Source organism: Rhinatrema bivittatum, chromosome 10, assembly GCF_901001135.1.
Source record: "Rhinatrema bivittatum chromosome 10, aRhiBiv1.1, whole genome shotgun sequence".
Classification (NCBI taxonomy): domain Eukaryota; kingdom Metazoa; phylum Chordata; class Amphibia; order Gymnophiona; family Rhinatrematidae; genus Rhinatrema; species Rhinatrema bivittatum.
Genome location: NC_042624.1, coordinates 79,802,899 through 79,823,052, shown reverse-complemented (window position 1 = coordinate 79,823,052; position 20,154 = coordinate 79,802,899). Strand labels below are relative to the sequence as shown.

Below are 20,154 nucleotides of genomic sequence, written 5' to 3'. Positions count from 1 at the left end.
GCTGGAGACCACCAGCGCTCCCAACCAGAAGGCGTCGACACCTGGTAGAGTGGATGCTCTCGTGTAAGAAATGACATGTCTTACCTTGAAGTGGCGAAAACCCATGTATACTGGCAGCCGGGTGGGATGGTGAGTCCATCTGCATACACTAAGGAAAAGGAGATTATCAGGTAAGTAATCTCAACATTTCCTAGCATGTAGCAGATGGACTCAGAACAAGTGGGATGTACAAAAGCTACTCCCGAACTGGGCGGGAGGCTGCCTGAGGACCGCGTAGGACTGCCCTCGCAAATGCTGTGTCCTCCCTGACCTGGACATCCAGACGGTAAAATCTGGAAAAGATATGGAGGGAGGACCATGTCGCCGCCTTACATATCTCCGCGGGCGACAGCATCCTAGATTCTGCCCAAGAGGCCGCCTGCGCTCTGGTAGAATGCGCCTTGACCTGCAGAGGTGGTGACTTCCCGGACTCTACGTAGCCCGCTCTGATAACTTCTTTGATCCAGCGGGCGATTGTGGGCCGAGAGGCCGCTTCCCCTTGTTTCTTCCTGCTGTGAAGGACGAACAGATGGTCCATCTTTCGTACTGCCTCTGTCATTTCCAGGTATCTGGGCAGCAATCTGCCGATGTCGAGATGGCGTAGCAAACGCCCTTCTTCTGATTTCTTCAAACCCGCCGTGGTTGGCAAGGATATGGTTTGGTTGAGGTGAAATTGTGAGCCTACTTTAGGTAAGAAAGAGGGAACCGTGCGAAGATGGATAGCCTCTGGAGTGAGCCTGAGAAAGGGATCCCGGCAGGACAGCACTTGTAGCTCTGAGATGCGGTGTGCGGAACACACTGCCAGCAAGAACACCATCTTCAAAGTTAGCGAACGGAGAGACAGGCCCTGAAGGGGTCTGAAGGTGGATCCCGCGAGGAAATCCAAAACTATGTTGAGGTTCCACAGGGGCACTGGCCACTTCAGTGGCGGACGAATGTGCTTGACTCCTTTCAGGAAGCGGGAAACATCTGGGTGCGTGGCAATAGTCTTGCCATCCCTCCTGGGACTGTAGCAAGACAGCGCAGCCACCTGAACCTTGATGGAGCTTAGGGAGAGACCCTTCTGAAGCCCATCCTGCAGGAAATCCAGAACAATAGGGATTGTGGTCGCATGTGGATTGGTGCCATGAGTGTCGCACCAGGCTTCAAATACTCTCCAGATCCTTATGTAGGTGAGGGATGTGGAAAACTTGCGAGCTCGGAGGAGTGTATCTATCACCGGCTCTGAGTAACCTCTTTTCTTCAGTCTAGCCCTCTCAATGGCCAGACCGTAAAAGAGAATTGAGCCAGATCCTCGTGGAGGATGGGACCTTGACGAAGCAGGTCCCTGAGAGGAGGTAGGGGAAGGGGCTCCCCTGTCAGTAGTCTTCTCATGTCCGTGTACCAGTGTCTTCTTGGCCAGTTTGGTGCCACTAGAAAAACTAGGCCTCTGAGCCTCTGAATCTTGTGTATAAGGGCGCCCAGCAGGGGCCACGGAGGAAAGGCGTATAGCAGGGTCCCTGGAGGCCATGGCTGAACCAGGGCGTCAATCCTGTGAGAGAACGGATCTCGCTTGCGGCTGAAGTATCTGGGTACTTGAGCATTGGACCTGTCCGCTAGTAGGTCCAAGTCCGGAGTCCCCCACTGATCCACAATCATCTGGAAGGCTGTGGGGGACAGCTGCCATTCTCCCAGATTTAGGCTTTCCCTGCTGAGGAAGTCTGCCGCGGTGTTGTCCCTTCCGGCAATGTGGACAGCGGAGATGTCCTGGAGATTCGCCTCTGCCCAAGCCATCAGCGGGGCTATCTCTAGGGACACCTGTTGGCTTCTGGTTCCGCCCTGTCGGTTGATGTATGCCACCGTGGTGGTGTTGTCGGATATCACTCTGACTGCTCTGTTCCTCAGTCTGTGAGCAAATCGCAGGCAGGCTAATCTCTAGACGGTTGATGTTCCACCGCCCTTGGGCGGTGAGCTCTTCGCAGTGTGCTCCCCCTCCACTCAGGCTGGCATCTGTGGTGAGCAGAGTCCACGTGGGGGAGGACATCTTCGACCCCCTGCTCGTGTGGTTGGGCTGCAACCATCACCGTAGCTGGGTCCGCACTCTGGCGGGTAGAGGTAGATGCACGGTGTAGTTCTGTAAACGTGGGCTCCACCGAGAGAGGAGGGAGTGTTATAACGGTCTCATATGGGCCCTTGCCCATGGTACCACTTCCAGGGTGGATGCCATGAGACCGAGAACCTGCAGGTAATCCCAGGCTATGGGCCGGCTGGCTCCCATCAAGGACCGTAGACGAGTCTGGAGCTTTAACCTTCTCTTGGTGGTTAGGCTGACTTTGTCTGCCTGGGTGTCGAACCGGACTCCCAGGTATTCCAGTGATTGGGAAGACAGTAGGCAACTCTTGCTTAGGTTGACTACCCATCCCAGGCTGTCCAGAAGGGTGATCACTCTGTTGGTTGCCCGATGGCTCTCCTCTCGTGATTTCGCCCTGATCAGCCAATCGTCTAGGTAGGGATGGACAAGGATTCCTTCCCTTCTGAGCGCCGCTGCTACCACTATGATCACCTTGGTGAAGGTCCGCGGCGCCATGGCTAACCCGAAGGGCAAAGCCCGGAATTGGAAGTGCCGTCCCAGAACCTTGAAGCGTAGGTAGCGCTGATGATCCCGATGGATCGGGATATGCAGGTAGGCTTCTGACAAGTCTAAGGCCGTGAGGAATTCCCCTGGTTGTACTGCGGTCTTGACTGAGCGCAGAGTTTCCATGCGAAACCTCAGGACCTTTAAGTATCGGTTGACTGACTTGAGGTCCAAGACGGGTCGGAAAGTGCCCTCTTTCTTGGGTACCATGAAATAAATGGAATAGTGCCCAGAATCCATTTCCCATGCAGGTACTGGGATTATGGCTTTCAAGGACAGGAGCCTCGCCAGGGTAGCTTCCAATGCCGCCTTCTTGTGGATTGGGCCCGGAGATTCCACAAACCTGTCCGGAGGGATGTGATGGAAGTCCAGATAATACCCCTCTCGGATGATGGCGAGGACCCACTGGTCCGACGTAATCTCGACCCATCTGGGGTAGAAGAGGGTTAACCTGTCCCCTATGGCTTCGTCCCCCAGATGGATCGGCTGATTCTCATTGTGAGGTGCGGCCGGGACCTGAACCCGAGCTGGCTCCCCTCTTGTGCTGCTTGGTCCGAAAGGACTGGGTCCTGGCCTGAGGACAAGGTGCCTGGTAGCGACTCCTATAGGGAGTGAAGCGTTGGGAGCTTCTACCTCTGGAGGGCCTCGGAAAGGTGCACTGGTTCCTCTTGGACCTGTCTTCCGGCAGTCGAGGTACTGGAGAGGCGCCCCATGTGCTGGCCAGTTTATCTAGGTCGCTGCCGAACAGGAGAGAACCCTTGAATGGCATTCTAGTGAGACGTGTCTTAGAAGGAGCATCGGCTGACCAATTCCGTATCCAGAGCTGCCTCCTGGCTGCTACGGAGGATGAGACCCCCTTGGCTGTCGTACGGACTAGGTCGGAGGCGGCATCCGTAAGGAACGAGAGAGCTGACTCCATGTCCGCTGCCGGAGCATTGTTCCTGACCTGTGACAAACAGGAACGCGTCACCACTGTGCAGCAGGTTGCGATTCGCAGAGACAGAGCTGCCACCTCAAAGGTTTGCTTCAGGATGGCGTCCAGGCGTCGGTCATGAGCCTCCTTGAGGGCCACCCCCCTCCCTCCACTAGAATGGTAGTGCGCTTGACCAGAGCACTAACGATGGCGTCCACCTTGGGGCACGCCAGCATATCCTTGATTGCCGGGTCCAGGGGGTACATGCCAGACAGAGCCCGACCCCCCTTTGAATGAGGCCTCTGGCGCATTCCACTCCAAATCGATCAGCTGTTGTGCCGCTTGCAGGAAGGGGAAATGGCGGGCTGTCGGACGAAGACCCTCCAGCAGGAGGTTCTGATTGGATGCCTCCATGGTACTGGGGCCTGGAATAGCCAACTCCGTCAGGCACTGAGAAACCAGGTCGGAGAGATCTTCCTTGGAAAAGAACCGGCTCATGGTTCGATATGGCTCTATCCCCGAGGGAAGTTCTCCCTCATCGGGGAGTCCGGACTCGTCCTCCGAGACATCAGGGACCGCATGAGCCGGACTGGCCGGAGGCGGGTGCCTGCGGTAAGGGCGAGAGGGTCCGGGGGCAGGGTCCGCCGGGGCAGCAGGGCCTGGACAGGAAGCCGACTGCATCTGTACAAAGGCGTGGATCCCCTTAAATAAGTCCACCCAGGAAATGGAAGCGGTCTCCAGCCGTCGGGGTACCAGGTCCCCCGGGATTCCTGGCTGTTCGAGACGGCCCGCTAGATCCCGGGTGGCCCCTGGGGAACTGTCGGTAAACCTCAGTTGAGACTGGTCCTGGCCCGAGGCTCCCACGGCCTCCTCACATTGGGCACAAAGGGAGTCTGGCTCCTCGCTCTGCGTGGCTCTAAGCTGGCACGCTGAGCACAGGCCAAGAGCTTTCACGCCGGAATCAGGAGGTGCCGCCTCTGGAGACGCCGGGGCGTTTAGGTGTTCCATCGCGTCTTGCGAATGCAGGGCGCCGGCGCTTATGCGATATGCTGCCAATAATGGGGTAGATTTTAAAAGAAGCGCGATCAGCCTACTTTTGCTTGCGCATCAGACTCAAGCAAAAGTACGCTGGATTTTAGTAGATACGCGCGGAGCCGCGCGTATCCACTAAAATCCTGGATCGGCGCACGCAAGGCTATCGATTTTGTATAGCCTGCGCGCGCCGAGCCGCGCTGCCTCCCCCCGTTCCCTCCAAGGCCGCTCCGAAATCGGAGCGGCCTCGGAGGGAACTTTCCTTTGCCCTCCCCTCACCTTACCCTCCCTTCCCCTACCTAACCCACCCACCCGGCCCTGTCTACACCCCCCCCCTTACCGTTGTCGGGGGATTTACGCCTCCCGGAGGGAGACGTAAATCCCCGCGCGCCAGCGGGCCTGCTGCGCGCCGGGCCGCGACCTGGGGGCGGGTACGGAGGGCGCGGCCACGCCCCGTACCCGCCCCCAAAACGCGGCCGACACGCCCCCGAAACGCCCCCCTCCGAAAACCCCGGGACGTACGCGAGTCCCGGGGTCTGCGCGCGCCGGTAGGCCTATGTAAAATAGGCTTACCGGCGCGCAGGGCCCTGCTCGCCTAAATCCGCCCGGTTTTGGGCGGATTTAGGCGAGCAGGGCGCTGAAAATCCGCCCCAATATGCGCTCAATAATAATATGAGCTCAAGAATAATATGCGCTCAATAATATGCGCTCAATAATATGCGTTCAGCAATAAGCGCTCAATAATATACAATATGCGCTCAATAATCTGCGTTCAGCAATATGCGCTCAATAATATGCGTTCAGCAATATGCGCTCAATAATATACAATATGCGCCCAATAATATGCGCTTAATAATATGCGCTCAATAATATACAATATGTGCTCAATAACATACGCTTAGCAATCTATGCGCTGCGATGTGCGCCTATCAACAGGCGCCTATCCGTGTGCGCCTATCCGTGGGCGCTCAATACCTGAACAAGGCAGACAAAATGGCGACCTCCACGGCGTGCCGCGTGCAGGCAACGCCACCGATCCTCGTACCTCGGAGACCAAAAAGTAAGAGATGTACGCCTTACCTGATCTTCGGCTCTTCCCGGCTGTAACCCGGGCGGTCACCGGCTGCGGGGGGAGAGGGGAAATACCTTCACCGCCGCGCTCGAGGAAGTGCACCCGCTGCCTCTAAGCCGCCGAACTCGTCTCGCTCGGAGCTAAGTCGTCGCCGGGACCGAGGCGCCTCTCAGCCACGCCCGAGCCCTTCTCGCTCGGGGGCTAGATCCCTGCCGCGATTCGGCCACTGGACCGAGGAGTAGACCTCCGAGGGATCGCGGAAATCACCTCAGGAAACTCAACTGGGGGAGAGACCCGAGGGTATCACCGCAGGAGTGCAGGGCTCGTCTTCTGAGAAATTTGGAAAGTAGAAAGTATAAAGTAGTATTGGAAAACACGCTCAGCGAGCGTGCAGGCGCTCCAAACTGCTTTGGAGACGGAAATTACTGAGTTGCTTCACTTCCTGTGGGGGTATATGTACCCGTGCTGACGTCAGATCCGTCTCCAACTGCTAGCACGAGCACACTATACCCACTTGTTCTGAGTCCATCTGCTACACGCTAGGAAATTGGTGATTCAATTATTAGGAATGTAGATGTTGCAACTGTCCCTTTCCGACGGCTTCACTCCGCCTACCTCTCTTTGTTTGCTCCTCCTCATGCTGCGGATGGATGCCTGGCTGCCGTGGCGTCTGCCTACTGTCCTCTCCGGCATCCCCGGACTGGCTTGGGCGCTGCCTCCAGCCATGTTCCACTTGTACCATAAGGCGCGCGTGCCACGCAGCCCTTATTTCCTACTTGGCGCGAACCTCCGGGGCGTCCCTCCGTGACGATGTCATGATGCCCGGATATTTAAGGCCTACAATGTTTGCTAGCCTTTGAGTTAGCAAGGGTAATCCTACGGGAATCCTACAGATGGGATTCGCTCTCCGTACCCAGCTACTCTGCCTCTCCAATCTCTCTTGGACTCTCTAACGCTAACGGGGTACCTGCTCCTCGGGGGCTTCACTTGCTTTCCAGGTCGCTATCAGGAAACCGGTACTCGCTCCTCGAGGGCCCATGTTCCCTGACTCGCTGCCTACTCCAACCTTCTCTTCTGCCTGGAAGGATTCGCTAATCTTCAACATCAGTGAGTACTACCATCTTCACCTCAGAGCTGTTCTCTGGAACCAGGCACTCGCTCCTAGAGGGCCTGCCTCCGTTCCAGCCCCAGTGCCATCTCCGTGGAACCGCTGCGTGAGTACATCATCTGCAAGCCTCCCAGCTCTCAGGGTTCAGATACTCGCTCCTCGAGGGTCTGCTCTCCCTACCCTGGGGATCTCCATACTGGGGTCTTGTATATTCTCCACTGTACTCATTCTCTCAGTTCTTTCCACTACAGCACTGCTACCGGAGGAATCGCTGTTCCAGCGCCTGAGGGATACCAGCCCTGCCGGGCTATTCCAGCTGCTCACTACTGCCACCTCTGGTGGCTTCCTTACACAGTCTAATAAAAGATCAAACTCTGTGTTTGTGTGTCCTGAGCTAAGCCTGACCTGTGGCCCCTCACGAGACTTCCCCCCGTGGGCAAGGTCAGCTGCCACAGTGTCCAAGGGTCCACCCAAACCTCACAGTTTACAACAGTAGATAGCTGGGTGGCTGATGAAAGTGAGGCTTGCCTGGTAACATGCCTGCCTGGTGCGAAGGTGGCGGACTTCACGCGTCACCTAGATAAGATTTTAGACAGTGGTGGGTGGAGCCGGCTGTCATGGTACATATGTGCACCAATGACATAGGAAAATGTGGGAGGGAGGTTGTAGAAGCCAAATTTAGGCTCTTAGGTAGAAAGCTGAAATCAAAAAACCTCCAGGGTACGTTCTCTGAAGTGCTCCCACACAGAGGTCCCCAGAGGCAGGCAGAGCTCTGGAGTCTCAATGTGTGGATGAGATGATGGTGCAAGGCAGAGAGATTCAGTTTTGTAAGGAACTGGGGAAACATTTTGGGGAAGGGGGAAGTCTTTTCTGAAGAATCGGGGTCCACCTTAACCAGAGTGGAACCAGGCTGCTGGGGCTAGTCTTTAAAAAGTAGATAGCGCAGCTTTTAGACTAGAACAAAGAAGAAAGACAATAATTGCTCAGCAGTGCATGGTTTGGAGGGAGGTATCTTCAAAGGATACTAATGAAGCAGGAGAGTTAGAGCATCCCAACAGAGAGGTTCCAATGAAAGTAAAAATAGTCCACCTGCCTATAAGTAAAGAATCACCTGAGCTAAAAGATTCCAAATTATCCCTGTGAACTGAAAAGCAGGCTGTTAATACAAACAAAAAATGTCTGTATGCCAATGCTAGAAGTCTAAGTAGTATTTATTTAGTTAGACATTTTATATACAGTTATTCCATGTATAGATCACAATGGTTTACAAAGTGACATTCATAATTATAACATAATTAACGGACAAAAATGGTTACAGAGTATTACGACAGTGGCCCCTCGAGTTGAGATGAGTAAGGTCCTGAGAGAAGACTTCCCAGGCTCTCGTCATAGGGAGGCAGATCTCAGTTCCAGACCAGGTTAGCAGTCAGCAGCAAACAGGCGGATCCAGATATCAGTCCAGGGTTGAGGCAGATGGCTAGCGGGGGAATCCAGTAAACAATCCAAGGGTCAAGACAGTCAGCAACAGGCGAATCCAGGAAACAGTCAGTGGTCGAGACAGGTGGCAAACAGCATCCAGCAAACAATCCAAGGGTCGAGGACAAGAGACAATCCAGGAAGTGAGGAGCAGGGCAGGAACGGAGAGGAACAGGAACCAGGGACAAGGAGCAAACAACGCAGCCAGCAGCTTCAGGAGACCTGTTGCAGAGGCAAGGTTGGAGAGCAGGGACTGAGTTCAAATAGTCCCTGCTAGATGACGTCAGTGAGGAAAAGAGGGAACTTTTCCCGGTGTTGTTCCTTTAAGGTCTGATGTGGGGCGCGCGTGTGCGCCTATGCTGCGGTCAGCCTTGGAGGACTGGCAGCGTTCCCATCGCCCTGAGGAATCGCGGTGGTATCTTGGCTCCGGGACCCCGGTGGGTAAGGGAGGCCAGCAGCATGTTGCTGTGGCCAGCGAGCATACCACAGAAGTGGTATGCAAGGTAGGCATTTATCTAGCAAATCTATCAAATTCAGTTTTCTAATACATATTAACATTGATCTAGAACAATTGGCATAGAGTTCGGATAATGAGAAATGCGAAGTTATTGTTTTCATGACTTAGTCAGTGAACTGTTTTGTGGATCTCAAATTCTATCGCTTGATTTATACTTTAGGTTTAATTGACATCCTTTGTCCTTCTTGTTTTTGTGGGAAATACAACAGGTCTGGCTCCTATCGCAAAGTCTGATAATATTATTGCAATCAGCAAGCCTGTTGATCTCTGTCTCCATCTGCTGGAAGAGGTGTACAAACCATGCATAATAGACTGGCCTGACTGTCCTAGATGAAAGGAAATCATCAAGTAAATAATTTCACCTTACTCTTTCATAAAGTACCAAGTAATACACTTAAAACTAATAGGAGAAATATTTTTTACTCAATGCATAATTAACCTCTGGAATTCATTCTTGCTCAGCAGATTGGATATAGGCAGGAGCAAGAAACAGCAAAAGACCAGAAAGGAGAGCAAGCTCAGCTGATTGATTGCAGATATGAAGTTGGTGGGAGGATTCACACAAGCTCAACAGATTGGCTTGAGGCTACCAGGAAGTAGAACTGGAAGGCAGTCCTGACCTGTGCAGAGATAACAGCAGCTGTGCAGGGGAGAAACTCAAGTTGTGCACAGTTGCATATCCATGCAGTGTAGAAAGAACATTGCCCACATTTCTAAAAAAAACTAAAGCAAACAAGCATGCATACATACCAATTTTTTCCAGCTGTTTAGATAAGAATGGAGAGTTTTCCCATAGTTTTGACCTGAAACATTTAGCCAAAATCAAAGAGTTCAGAAATGCAGAGAACTTCTTTTCTTGTGATGCCAGAAATTCAGACAAACCTAAGGAAACAAATGGGCTCAGTACAAAAGTAAATCAATAGGGTTTGTTATCAAATGCAAACAAAGTTAAATTTTACCATACATTTAGTGACTCTTGTCCCACTTCTGAAAATTTTAGCTGTGTCTTGAGTCAAGGCAAAATCTTGAATAGGAATGCATCCAAGATGGGCCTGAATAAGACTAAGAAGAAAAAATATTTTAGATATCATATATAGTGTTATGTCCTGATTCAAATTCATGGGGCTGGGTTATATCTCCCATGCAAGTGAGTTAAGTTAAGAACATAAGAACATAAGAAAATGCCATACTGGGTCAGACCAAGGGTCCATCAAGCCCAGCATCCTGTTTCCAACAGTGGCCAATCCAGGTCATAAGAACCTGGCAAGTACCCAAAAACTAAGTCTATTCCATGTTACTGTTGCTAATGGCAGTGGCTATTCTCTAAGTGAACTTAATAGTTAGTTAATTTGCTTAACTGATTCAGGAATTTTTCAATATATAAAACCTCTTATGCTGGAGGCATGCCATCCCAGGTAGTTTGAACTATGCACTCAATAGTTAATAGATAATAAAATCAATACCAGGTTATCAGTGTATATTTTTAGTGTGGAGGAGTGGAGAGCAGCAGGCTGCAAACCAGAGAAGCCAGAATTCAAATCTTACTGCCACTCCTTGTGACCATCACTTCACCCTCTAATGCCTCAGGTACAGACTTAGACCTAGATTCATCAAATTGCTATAAATATAGTGAAAATTGCATCTTTGATAAAAAAAAAAAAAACAAGGGCATGGTTAGGCTAATATGTAGCCTGCCGCATTGCATAGGTAAATATTGCACGCAGTGTTGTGTCATTGTGTCATTTTATGTAGCTAGTATAAATTAGTGTGTGGTACGTTATTTTTTCAGATTATATATCCTGGCTTCCTGCAGCTGCCTCTTTGAGGGTGTGTCAGGAGTTTGGAGAGATGAAGTAGGTAAGGTGTTGTTGGAGGTTCTTTATAGTGATTACTGAGTGAGTTGTTTTTTTTCTATTGCCATCTGTTTCCTTTTGTCTTGGTCTTTTGTCTTCTTTGTTGGAGTCAAAGTTTTTGTTTGTTAGTCCAGTTTGTCCATCTGTCTTTTGGTGGTGGAGGAGTGGTGTTGGAGAAGTGTGGAGGAGGGGAGTTGTGTGGTGGTAGAGGAATGTGGAGGAGTGAAGAGGAGTGGAGGAGTATTGGTGGAGGAGTGGTGTTTGTGGTGAAGAGGAATGAGGAGGAGTGGGGAGGATGGAGTGTGAGAAGTGTGGGGAGAGAGGAGAGGCGAGAGGGGAGGAGGGAGGAGAGGATGCAAGAAGATGAGGACAGGAGTGGTAGGGGAAGGAGGAGTAGGAGGAGTAGGAGGAGTAGGGGCAGGGACAGGAGTAGAAATAGGCAGGTGGGAAGAGATAGGCAGGAGGGAAGGAATAGGCAGGAGGGAAGGGGTAGGAGGAGGCAGAAGGGGGAAGGGGATAGGCAGGCGAGAACAGAGGGCAGATGATATCAGACTAGGGATAGAAGAGAGGGCAGAGGGGAAGGGAGTTTGAAGGGCAAGGGCAGGAGAGGGGGAAGGAGGGGAGTGGGAGGAAGAGTGAGGAAAGGGAGGACACCTCTCCGGAAGTCGAAGTGGCTCCCCCCTTCTGGCAGCCAGGCAGCAAGATGCCCTTGTCTCAGGGCTATCAAGTTCAGCATCCAGGATAATGAGATGGTCATTGCTGGGGTCCTGGAGCATTATGTCATGTTGTTTGGCAACAGGGCAGCCAAGACCTCAAAGGCATCCAAGGGCCAGATCTGGTGCAACATAGCCCAGGGCATCTCCAGGCACAGCAGAGTCCAAAGAAGCGAGGAGCAGGTGACTGATATGTGTGTACCTGAAGTTTGAAATCAACACAGAGATTCTGGCTTAGGTCAAGCCGCAAAGGAGTCTGGGTATCTGAAATTCTGGCCATGACAACCTCAAATTGACCCTAGCTTGGAGAGACTCTGGGAGACATCTGGACTGCATTTGGAGCTGTTCAAATATGATGGCGGGTCATGAGGTCACAAAGAGCACATAGACAAGGTTACATTCTCACAGGATACCGTCTTGACTTTAGGGGGCCCAGTGAAATCAGAGAGTCCTGGAGATCTCCCTGAGGATGAAAAGCTGACAGGACAAAGAACTAACAGAAGATTGACAGTGAGCGGCAGGCATGTGGGCCTCAACTGGGCCTTAATTGGGCCTCAAGATGCGAGGAGAAACAGGGTACTTAGATTTTAGTTTGTCTTATTTGGACACAAGACTCGTGGTACGTGATCCTCCCATAGAGTCAAGCACTTCGGGGATTGAGACTGTCTATGTTATTTATAAAAAAGAGGACTTTACTAATGTATGGGGAGACACACAGGAGTAGTTCTGTCAAGTGGGAACTACTACTCCGTATCTCCCAGAGGTACCAGTATTGCCTTTTGATATGCAATAATAAACTTAAATTTGTTTCTACTAAATTTGGTATGGTACCTTTGTGTTCATGGGGCAGTGACTTTAAGCTGATTTAAAACTTAACATTTTAGTGCCATGACTCAGATCTGATAGCAGCTGTGGCTACTGTACCTTATAGAGTCTTATGTCTGAATCTTCTGGACAAGTTCGGACCTAACACTAGTTCTCGGACATAAATTTGGCTTCTAGTCTGAAGGAAGCTACCCAGACTTAAGTGTTCTGGATGAGCATTGCTGGAGCAGTTATACCCAGAGGACACAGAGCAAAAGAGAGAGAGGAGAAGCTTAAAGATTTTCGCGCCTAACGGTCATGGTAAAGGCATATGACAGATCTGTGTGTGAGTATTTAATAATCAGCTTGTAAGAATAATTTTTTAGTTAGCAAGTAAAAGATTTCTTTGGCCAATTGTAAATAAAAGTGCACTATTTAGTTTGATTTTGCTGTGGAGTTGTTTCAATTTGTTTAGTATACTTAATGGAAACTTATTTGGCGTGTTTCTGGTTAGTTTGGCTGTATAGTTGTCAGTAAACTTCCATTACAAAGAGGTTTAAGACAGCAACAGTTATTTCTTTGTTCTAAGATCTTGTCTTGCTCGCATGGCTGAGCGTAAATTACAGCAGTTTCAAGTTACAATCGCCATGGAAGTTTTAGCATTTGAAAAGCTACTGGGAGCTGGAGAATTAGCTGTATTGGAAGATAAGGGAGTAGGTCTGTTTGGAAGTTATAACCAGACTGAGGAGGAATTAAAGTTACGTAGACATGTGTTGATTTCTATAGAAAGTGGATTTCATTTAGTGGATTGTTTACACAAGTTTGGTTTCGTCGGCTTTCTCTGGATGTCTAGTATTGAGTTTGTCAGAAACTACTAAGATATGGCTTCAGACAGAATGAGTTGAAATAGGCAGTTATTTTCCGCATGCCGTGCTTTTGGAACAAAGCCAGATGTTTGAAATTGCTTCTACAGAGATCTGATAGAGTGGAGAAGTTTCCTTTTTCCTTTTTTTGCTCTTTGGCTTTGCTGCTTAATAATTAAAAAATCATGTGGTTAAAACAGACTAGAATTTCTTTCTTTTTAAGTTAGGTGAAATGGTCACCGTAGGTTTAGCTGTCTGTCTTCCCATGTGATTAGATTTAAAAGATGAATCAAATTTTTTTCTGTCTGTCAGATTGTATTAATAAATATGTTATTGATTGCAGCGTAAAGTAAAATATGTAGATTGTTGTTTCCCGGGAGCAGTAGGAGTAGCAGCCCCCCCTAGGAATTCTCTTCTCTTTGAAGCAGGAAAAAAAAAATCAAAAAAACCCATGAGCAAGCTGCTTTTAAAATGAATTGCGGAGCTCTACTTTTGTTTGCTTGATGAATTGTTTGATGGTCTGGGTACGTTAGGGGATGGAATGAGGTGAGCTAGTTATACTATGGTAATGTGTAAGAGAGGAAAATAGATTAAGGACATGAGTTATTTAATTAAACAGATGTCAGAAAATAAAAGAAAGAACTTATATACATATAATCCATGCTGACGTATTTGCTAATTAATGAATTTATGACATATCCTAATGATAATAGATATATCTCAGTTTTGCTTATAACTAATGAGATTCTAATTTAAAAATTCTGGAAGAAGGATGGTAAAAGGTAGAAAGGTAGAAAGGGGATGAATGGCATAGGAATGGGTTTTGATTCTGATTGGGGCACAGGATGCTGGTATTGTGGGAAATTTGGACATTTTGCAAATGAATGTAGAGCAAATCCTGAAAGAAATTCCTCATATACAGTCTTAGATTTGGGTAGTGCATACTATGGTGTGGCTTTGGCTGTGCAGAGTAGGGAATTCCAGTCCCATAAGGTTTTGTAGAAAGCTTTTTTAAGTATGTAAATGATATGTTAATTACACCACAAACATTAGCAGAAGACTCAGAAATAATTCAGGATCTAGTACAATCATTACTTAATGCACCTAGTTCGGCTCTTGTTAATTTATCACTTCAGGAAATGGAACAAAAGGGGTTTTAGATCTGCAGATGGAGAGCAGCTCTCACACCACAACTAGTGGTAGTGCCTCCTAGAGGTATAACTATAGAGACAAGAAAGTAGCTTTGTGACTGCTATTTGCTGAATTAAGGCATATCAGAATGTTTAGTTTTAAGGAAACTGTAATGCCACTTTAAAATTTCACTTTAACCATTATCTTAATTTTGTTGTATGCCAGATTTTATATTTTCCAAGTTGACAGCCTTCTCTGCCATGGGAGTTGTAACGCTTGAAGATTGCATTTTTTCCCCAGTTTGATTTCTTTTTATTTTTAAATAGATCTATTCTAATTCTGACTTCCCTTTTATTTTCTGAATCAATCCAATCACTTTCTAAACATTTTCAAGTACATTTTGGTCTGTTTGTCAATCGTTGTTTTGTCTTTATGTGTCATTGCAAATGAAGAATGAATGAACGCATGAATTTATGTAATCAGTTCAGTGAAATATATGTTTTTATGTAATGTCTGAGTACCTAAGTTGTTTGTGGTTTGAACTATTGCATGTTCATTTATAATAATGTGGGAATATTATGCAGATGTAGGGATTATTAGATGCAGGGAGTTATGGTCATGATGGAATTTTCCTATTGATTAATTTGAATTTGTTTTGCTTTTATATTAGGCTCTAATCCGTAACATATGCATCTAACTAAATAATGAGTTAAGAGGCTATGCTCTGATGTAAAAAACTGAGAGAACTGTATAAGCAATGTGTCACTGATTTCAGAAATCATCCTTTGCCACAGAAGTCATCTTGCACCCTGCATTATATGGACTGAAATGCTTACAATTTATACTTTATCTTTTCTTTACGGTTTTCCTTGTTCTTTGGGGTGGCCTTCCTAGAATCTGGTTTCCTTTTTTTTCTGAGGCAATGTACCTTTGACATGTGATAACTGATAGTCACAAAATTATTTTTATGATATACCTAGTTAATATCTACTTATGTACCTATCTGCAAATAACATTACTTAGGTTTTCAAGTTAATGCTACAGTCTGAATTAATGCAGTTTTTATTAGTCCCTACATTCCAAGTGTTTTGTAGCAATTTCCAGTTCTATAACTTCTAATGATTATTCAATATGTTATTCTTTACCTTCTTTCATAATAATTTCTCATTGTTCTTTCTATCCTTATGCTGGTTCTAACACTACTATGTGGTTTCTTGACTTAGACAATACTATATGTGATTTCGAACATTTTTCCTATAATGCTAGTCTGTTTTTCTTTTCTTCTTCATCCACTACAACTCTTATTATTCTCTCTGTACCCTTTAAGAATGATTTCTTCCTTCTCTAGTTATTTAGTTTTTTCACACTGTCCTTCTATGCTCATGTAATATAAACTAAAGCTTAAGACTAATGTCATGATAATGCAGTTATACTTGCAGTTCAACAACAGAGCTGACCGACTTTCATTGTAACTTCAGCCTTAATGCTGCCATTTGCTACCTGAGGACTGCTTATATCTATGTGAGTATCATGTACTTAATTTAGGGATCTAGAGGGACAAATGCTCTGCTTGACACACCCAGTACAAACCAAGGGTTAGTTGCTAGAATACACTTCTAGACCTACTTGCCCTGGACTGTCCTCACATACCTGTCACCCTCTCTGACGCTTTGGTGTGCCACTCTTGCCATTTGAAAGTGGCACAATCAACACAGAGATTCTGGCTTAGGCCAAGCCACAAAGGAGTCTGGGTTTCTGAAATTCTGGCCATGAGAACCTCAAATTGACCCTAGCTTGGAGAGACTCTGGGAGACATCTGGACTGCATTTGGAGCTGTTCAAATATGATGGAGGGTCATGAGGTCACAAAGAGCACATGGACGAGGTTACACTCTCACAGGATACCATCTCGACTTCAGGGGCCCCAATGAAATCAGAGAGTCCTGGAGATCTCCCTGAGGATGAAAAGCTGACAGGACAAAGAACTAACAGAAGATTGACAGTGAGCGGCAGGCACGTGGGCCTCAACTGGGCCTCAAGATAGGAGGAGAAACAGGGTACTTAGATTTTAGTTTGTCCTATTTGGACACAAGACACGTGGTACGTGATCCTCCCATAGAGTCAAGCACTTCGGGGATTGAGACTGTCTGTGTTATCTATAAAAAAGAGGACTTTACTAATGTATGGGGAGATACACAGGAGTAGTTCTGTCAAGTGGGAACTACTACGCCGTATTTCCCAGAGGTACCAGGATTGTCTTTTGATATGCAATAATAAACTTAAATTTGTTTCTACTAAATTTGGTATGGTACCTTTGTGTTCATGGGGCAGTGTCTTTAAGCTGATTTAAAGCTTAACATGACCCACAGGTGCTAGGACAACAAGGGACATCAGGGCTATCAAGGTCAGCATCCAGGATAATGGGATGGTCATTGCAGGGGTCCTAGAGCATTATGTCATGCTGTTTGGCAACAGGGCAGCCAAGACCTCAAAGGCATCCGCCAGATCTGGCGCAACATAGCCCAGAGCATCTCCAGGCACAGCAGAGACCAAAGAAATGAGGAGCAGGTGACCCACAGGTACCGGGACATCAAGGCACAGTTAAAAGCCAAGGAGGAAGCCAGAAATAAATATATATAGTGGAATGGAGGAGGAGTCCCTTGTCCCATCATCCTCTCCCCCAGGGAGGAGCACCTCGTGCAAAGGCTGGGAACAGATGTCTTCAAGGGCATGGCTGAGCAGCTGGACACCATGCGAGCGACAGCCAGTAAGTTCACCTCACCTGTAAATGAGCAGGCAGCAATGGGTGTACACATCATTTGGCATAATATGCTCACAATGCTAAGAAGCAAAGTGCACCTCTGATGCCAAATGAAAAAAGGATACTTGCTGCATTTGGTACATACATCTTGTGTTTTGTTTCCACAGCTCTCGCCCACAAAGCAGCCGGTCCCAGCCAAGAAGCCCCAAGGACCAGCAGGCAGCAGTCCTTTTGCATAGGCCCTTCCTGATGGATGAGCGAGGAGGTGGAGGAGCAGTAGCAGCCACAGGCTCAGGAGCCATTGCAGTTGCTGCAATTTCAGGGTTCACCCAGCTCATTCAATGTGTCCCTCAATCTCTCTAGCTTCATGGAGGAACAGAACTTTGAGTGAGAGCCTATAGAATCGTAACAACCTTGAGCCAGCACTCCACAGGACCAGCCTGAAGCCCACATCCTCGGCATTAGCAGCCCCGAATCTCCATCATGCTTCATTTGGAGGCCAATTTGCCAGCCTAAGTGCATGTCATATTGTTCTGGGCCAGTATATATGCAGGACAGCCCAAAGTAGCTCTGCTCTTCCGCACTACTAAATCTCATCTGGGTGTTACAAGAATTGTGTGTCAAGCCCTTGCAACTGAGCTAAGGCTACTGGTGTGTAACAGGCTTCCAACCTTGAAGCAATACATAAGAGCTGCCAGACCTGTGTTAGCTGAAAAACAGTACCTCATGGTGTGATTGCGAATGTCTCTGCCGGCTCTGCAGTATGTCCTCCATATAAACTAAATTGTGAGGCCCGACACAGGGAATATGCCAGGCCACCAACATGTACAGGACACTGCTTCTGGTTGAAGTGTGTGAGGCTCAAGACACACTGTGGCCAATAGTCTGGATGATGCTTCACTAACCGGCCACTCATGATCGTGCAGTACCAGCAGTGTGGACACTTCAAGTTTGTCATTAACCAGTGAGATTCAAATAGCTCCCAATGGGAGAATAGGAATAGAGCCATTTTGAAATTTAATATGTAGAAAGTGTATAGTACCTGCTCACACACCAAGCTTTAGGGCCAGTGCATTGTTTTCTGCCACAAGATTAGCAGGCCTCTGCAGCATGGGGAGAAAAAGCCAGGCCCCGGAGTAATGGCCTGCAGACATAATTGTTACAAGCCACTTGTCATGTCAGTGATGCTTTTCCTCCCCCCCCCATATCCGTGCCATTTGCCACAAACACATAGCCAGAGATGGAATATAGAAAGAAGCATCTCTCTTACTTATGAGCCAACTGCCACCATACAGCCCGTCCTCTAAATTTTCTCACAGGCTCGATTGCCTAAGTATAATGGAATCATGTGTGGCTCCTGGGTTCCTGGCCACCGCGTCAAGGATGCGCATTCGAGCATCACAGACCACTTACACATTGAAGGAGTGGAAGAGCTTTCTGTTACAGTACATCTCCTCCCTGTCACGAGGTATAATGATGGCCACGAGTGCAGTCGATAGCTCCCAGAACATTGGGAAAGTTTGCAAAGGCATAAAAGCCTCTCTTCAAGTCCATCAAATCCTGCCTGTCCCGAGGAAATGCTGTCAGAGACTGCTATGATGACCTGGACCAGACAGCAGGAAAAAGGGGTTTGGGACATTCCTTCCATGACCCCTACTGTCGTTTGGAAGGAGCCAGTTGCCATGAAATGCGGGGTGGCCAACAGTTTGGTGAGGCCAGGCACCGCGTGGGACCTTTCGGTGACCGGACCCAGATCCCCTCTGATTTCTTTATATAATTCCAGGATGGCCCGAGAGCTAAGGCGATACCTGCAAACCACATAGTCCTCTGGCATGCCCAACAAGGATGGTCATGGAGGAAGGATGCACACCCTGTATCTCCTCCATCATGGCCGCCTGCGTGCCAGGTGCTGCCCTGGCACCGACCCTTCGGGGCCTGTGCCTCTGCCTCTGCCTCCGGTGCAGGGACATCCCTAGGAGGGCTTGGAACTTCCCTTGCCTGTTCTTGAGGTTGTTGTTCCGCTTGTTGTCATCTGCGGCGAGCCTCCCGAAGCATCCAGTATCCCCCAACAATTAAACTTGCCACAAACATTATGGATTTAGGGAGCTAGATCAGTAAGAACAGGGGTTTTTATTGGGACAGGAAGGCCTGGAAGGTGTGTCTGTTATAATTTATCTTTTTATCACATGCAATAATTGCTGCAATAATACCCACAATCAGCAATATCAGCTGTGAGAGTGCAATAAATAGTTTTTTCACCATAGTGCAAAAAAAAAAAAAAAAAATAGTAGTTATTTCCGGTGTTAAATCCTGTGTTAGTGTGCATTACTCTATTGCACTCTGTGCCAGCAGACCCTCATTCTATTTACTCTGCCAAACTCCTCTCACTCGAATGCTCAGTTTTTAATTTGAATACTCATGTGTCATTCCGTTATTTATCGCATGCATTATGACGTTATCGCGTGCATTATGGCGTCATCGCGTGCATTAGGGCTTTATCGCGAAATGATAAATGACTCAGTTAGATTGTGAACCCTCTGGGGATGGGGAAATACCTATAGTACCTGAATGTTATTTCTTTTGAAGTGTCTGAAAGGTAGAATATAAAAGAAATACATTTTTTAGGGAAAGTTCCAAAAGCCATTTAACTAGGTAACAGGGATGTCTGAAAATTGTCTACCCTGCATGCAAGTAAATATATGCATAGAGATCAACACGTGCACTTCTATCACGGGAAAAGCAGATGGATTAGACATGGGGTTAGGTCAAGGGAGAAAACGCCGTGCATAGGTTTGGATTTTCAAAACTATGGAAGTAATTTTCAAAAGGTTTTACATGTGTAAAAGTAACATATATCGTAGCAATTTTTAAAAGTCCATTTACTCACGTAAAATCTAGTTTTATGCACATAAATCCTTTTGAAAATTAATTCCTCTACGTACGTAGTTTTTCAGGGAAAAAGTTTCCACAGGAAAATCAGGTGCAAATCTCTATGGGCATTTTTCCCAGGAAATTTTTAAAGGAAAATATTTACTTTCCTTTTGATATAAAGTCTATAGGAAAATGTACGCACAAACTTGGCAATAATCTGCATAGTTTTGACTGCATCCTTGAAGGGTCTACAAGTTTCCTCTACTCTACTGCTCAAACAGAACTAGTTTTTTCTGGACTAGAGTACCATGATTTTTCATTTGTTACTACCCAGGTGTTTCCCTGTTTCTTTTAACCCTGTCTTGCTTGGCCATCATATTATTTGACC

At 47.6% G+C, this 20,154-nt stretch overlaps 1 protein-coding gene across 1 annotated transcript in view; it reads right to left on the bottom strand.

The window, feature by feature from the left end:
• The window catches only part of LOC115099805 (probable ATP-dependent DNA helicase HFM1), a 451,200-nt gene that overhangs the window by 59,297 nt on the left and 371,749 nt on the right, over nucleotides 1–20,154 (bottom strand). Inside the window, exons 21-22 of the mRNA XM_029617654.1 lie at nucleotides 9,736–9,833; nucleotides 9,522–9,653 (exon numbers count right to left, since the gene is read on the bottom strand). Of these exons, the coding sequence (XP_029473514.1) occupies nucleotides 9,522–9,653; nucleotides 9,736–9,833 (230 nt within the window). The remainder of the gene's footprint in view (nucleotides 1–9,521; nucleotides 9,654–9,735; nucleotides 9,834–20,154) is intronic.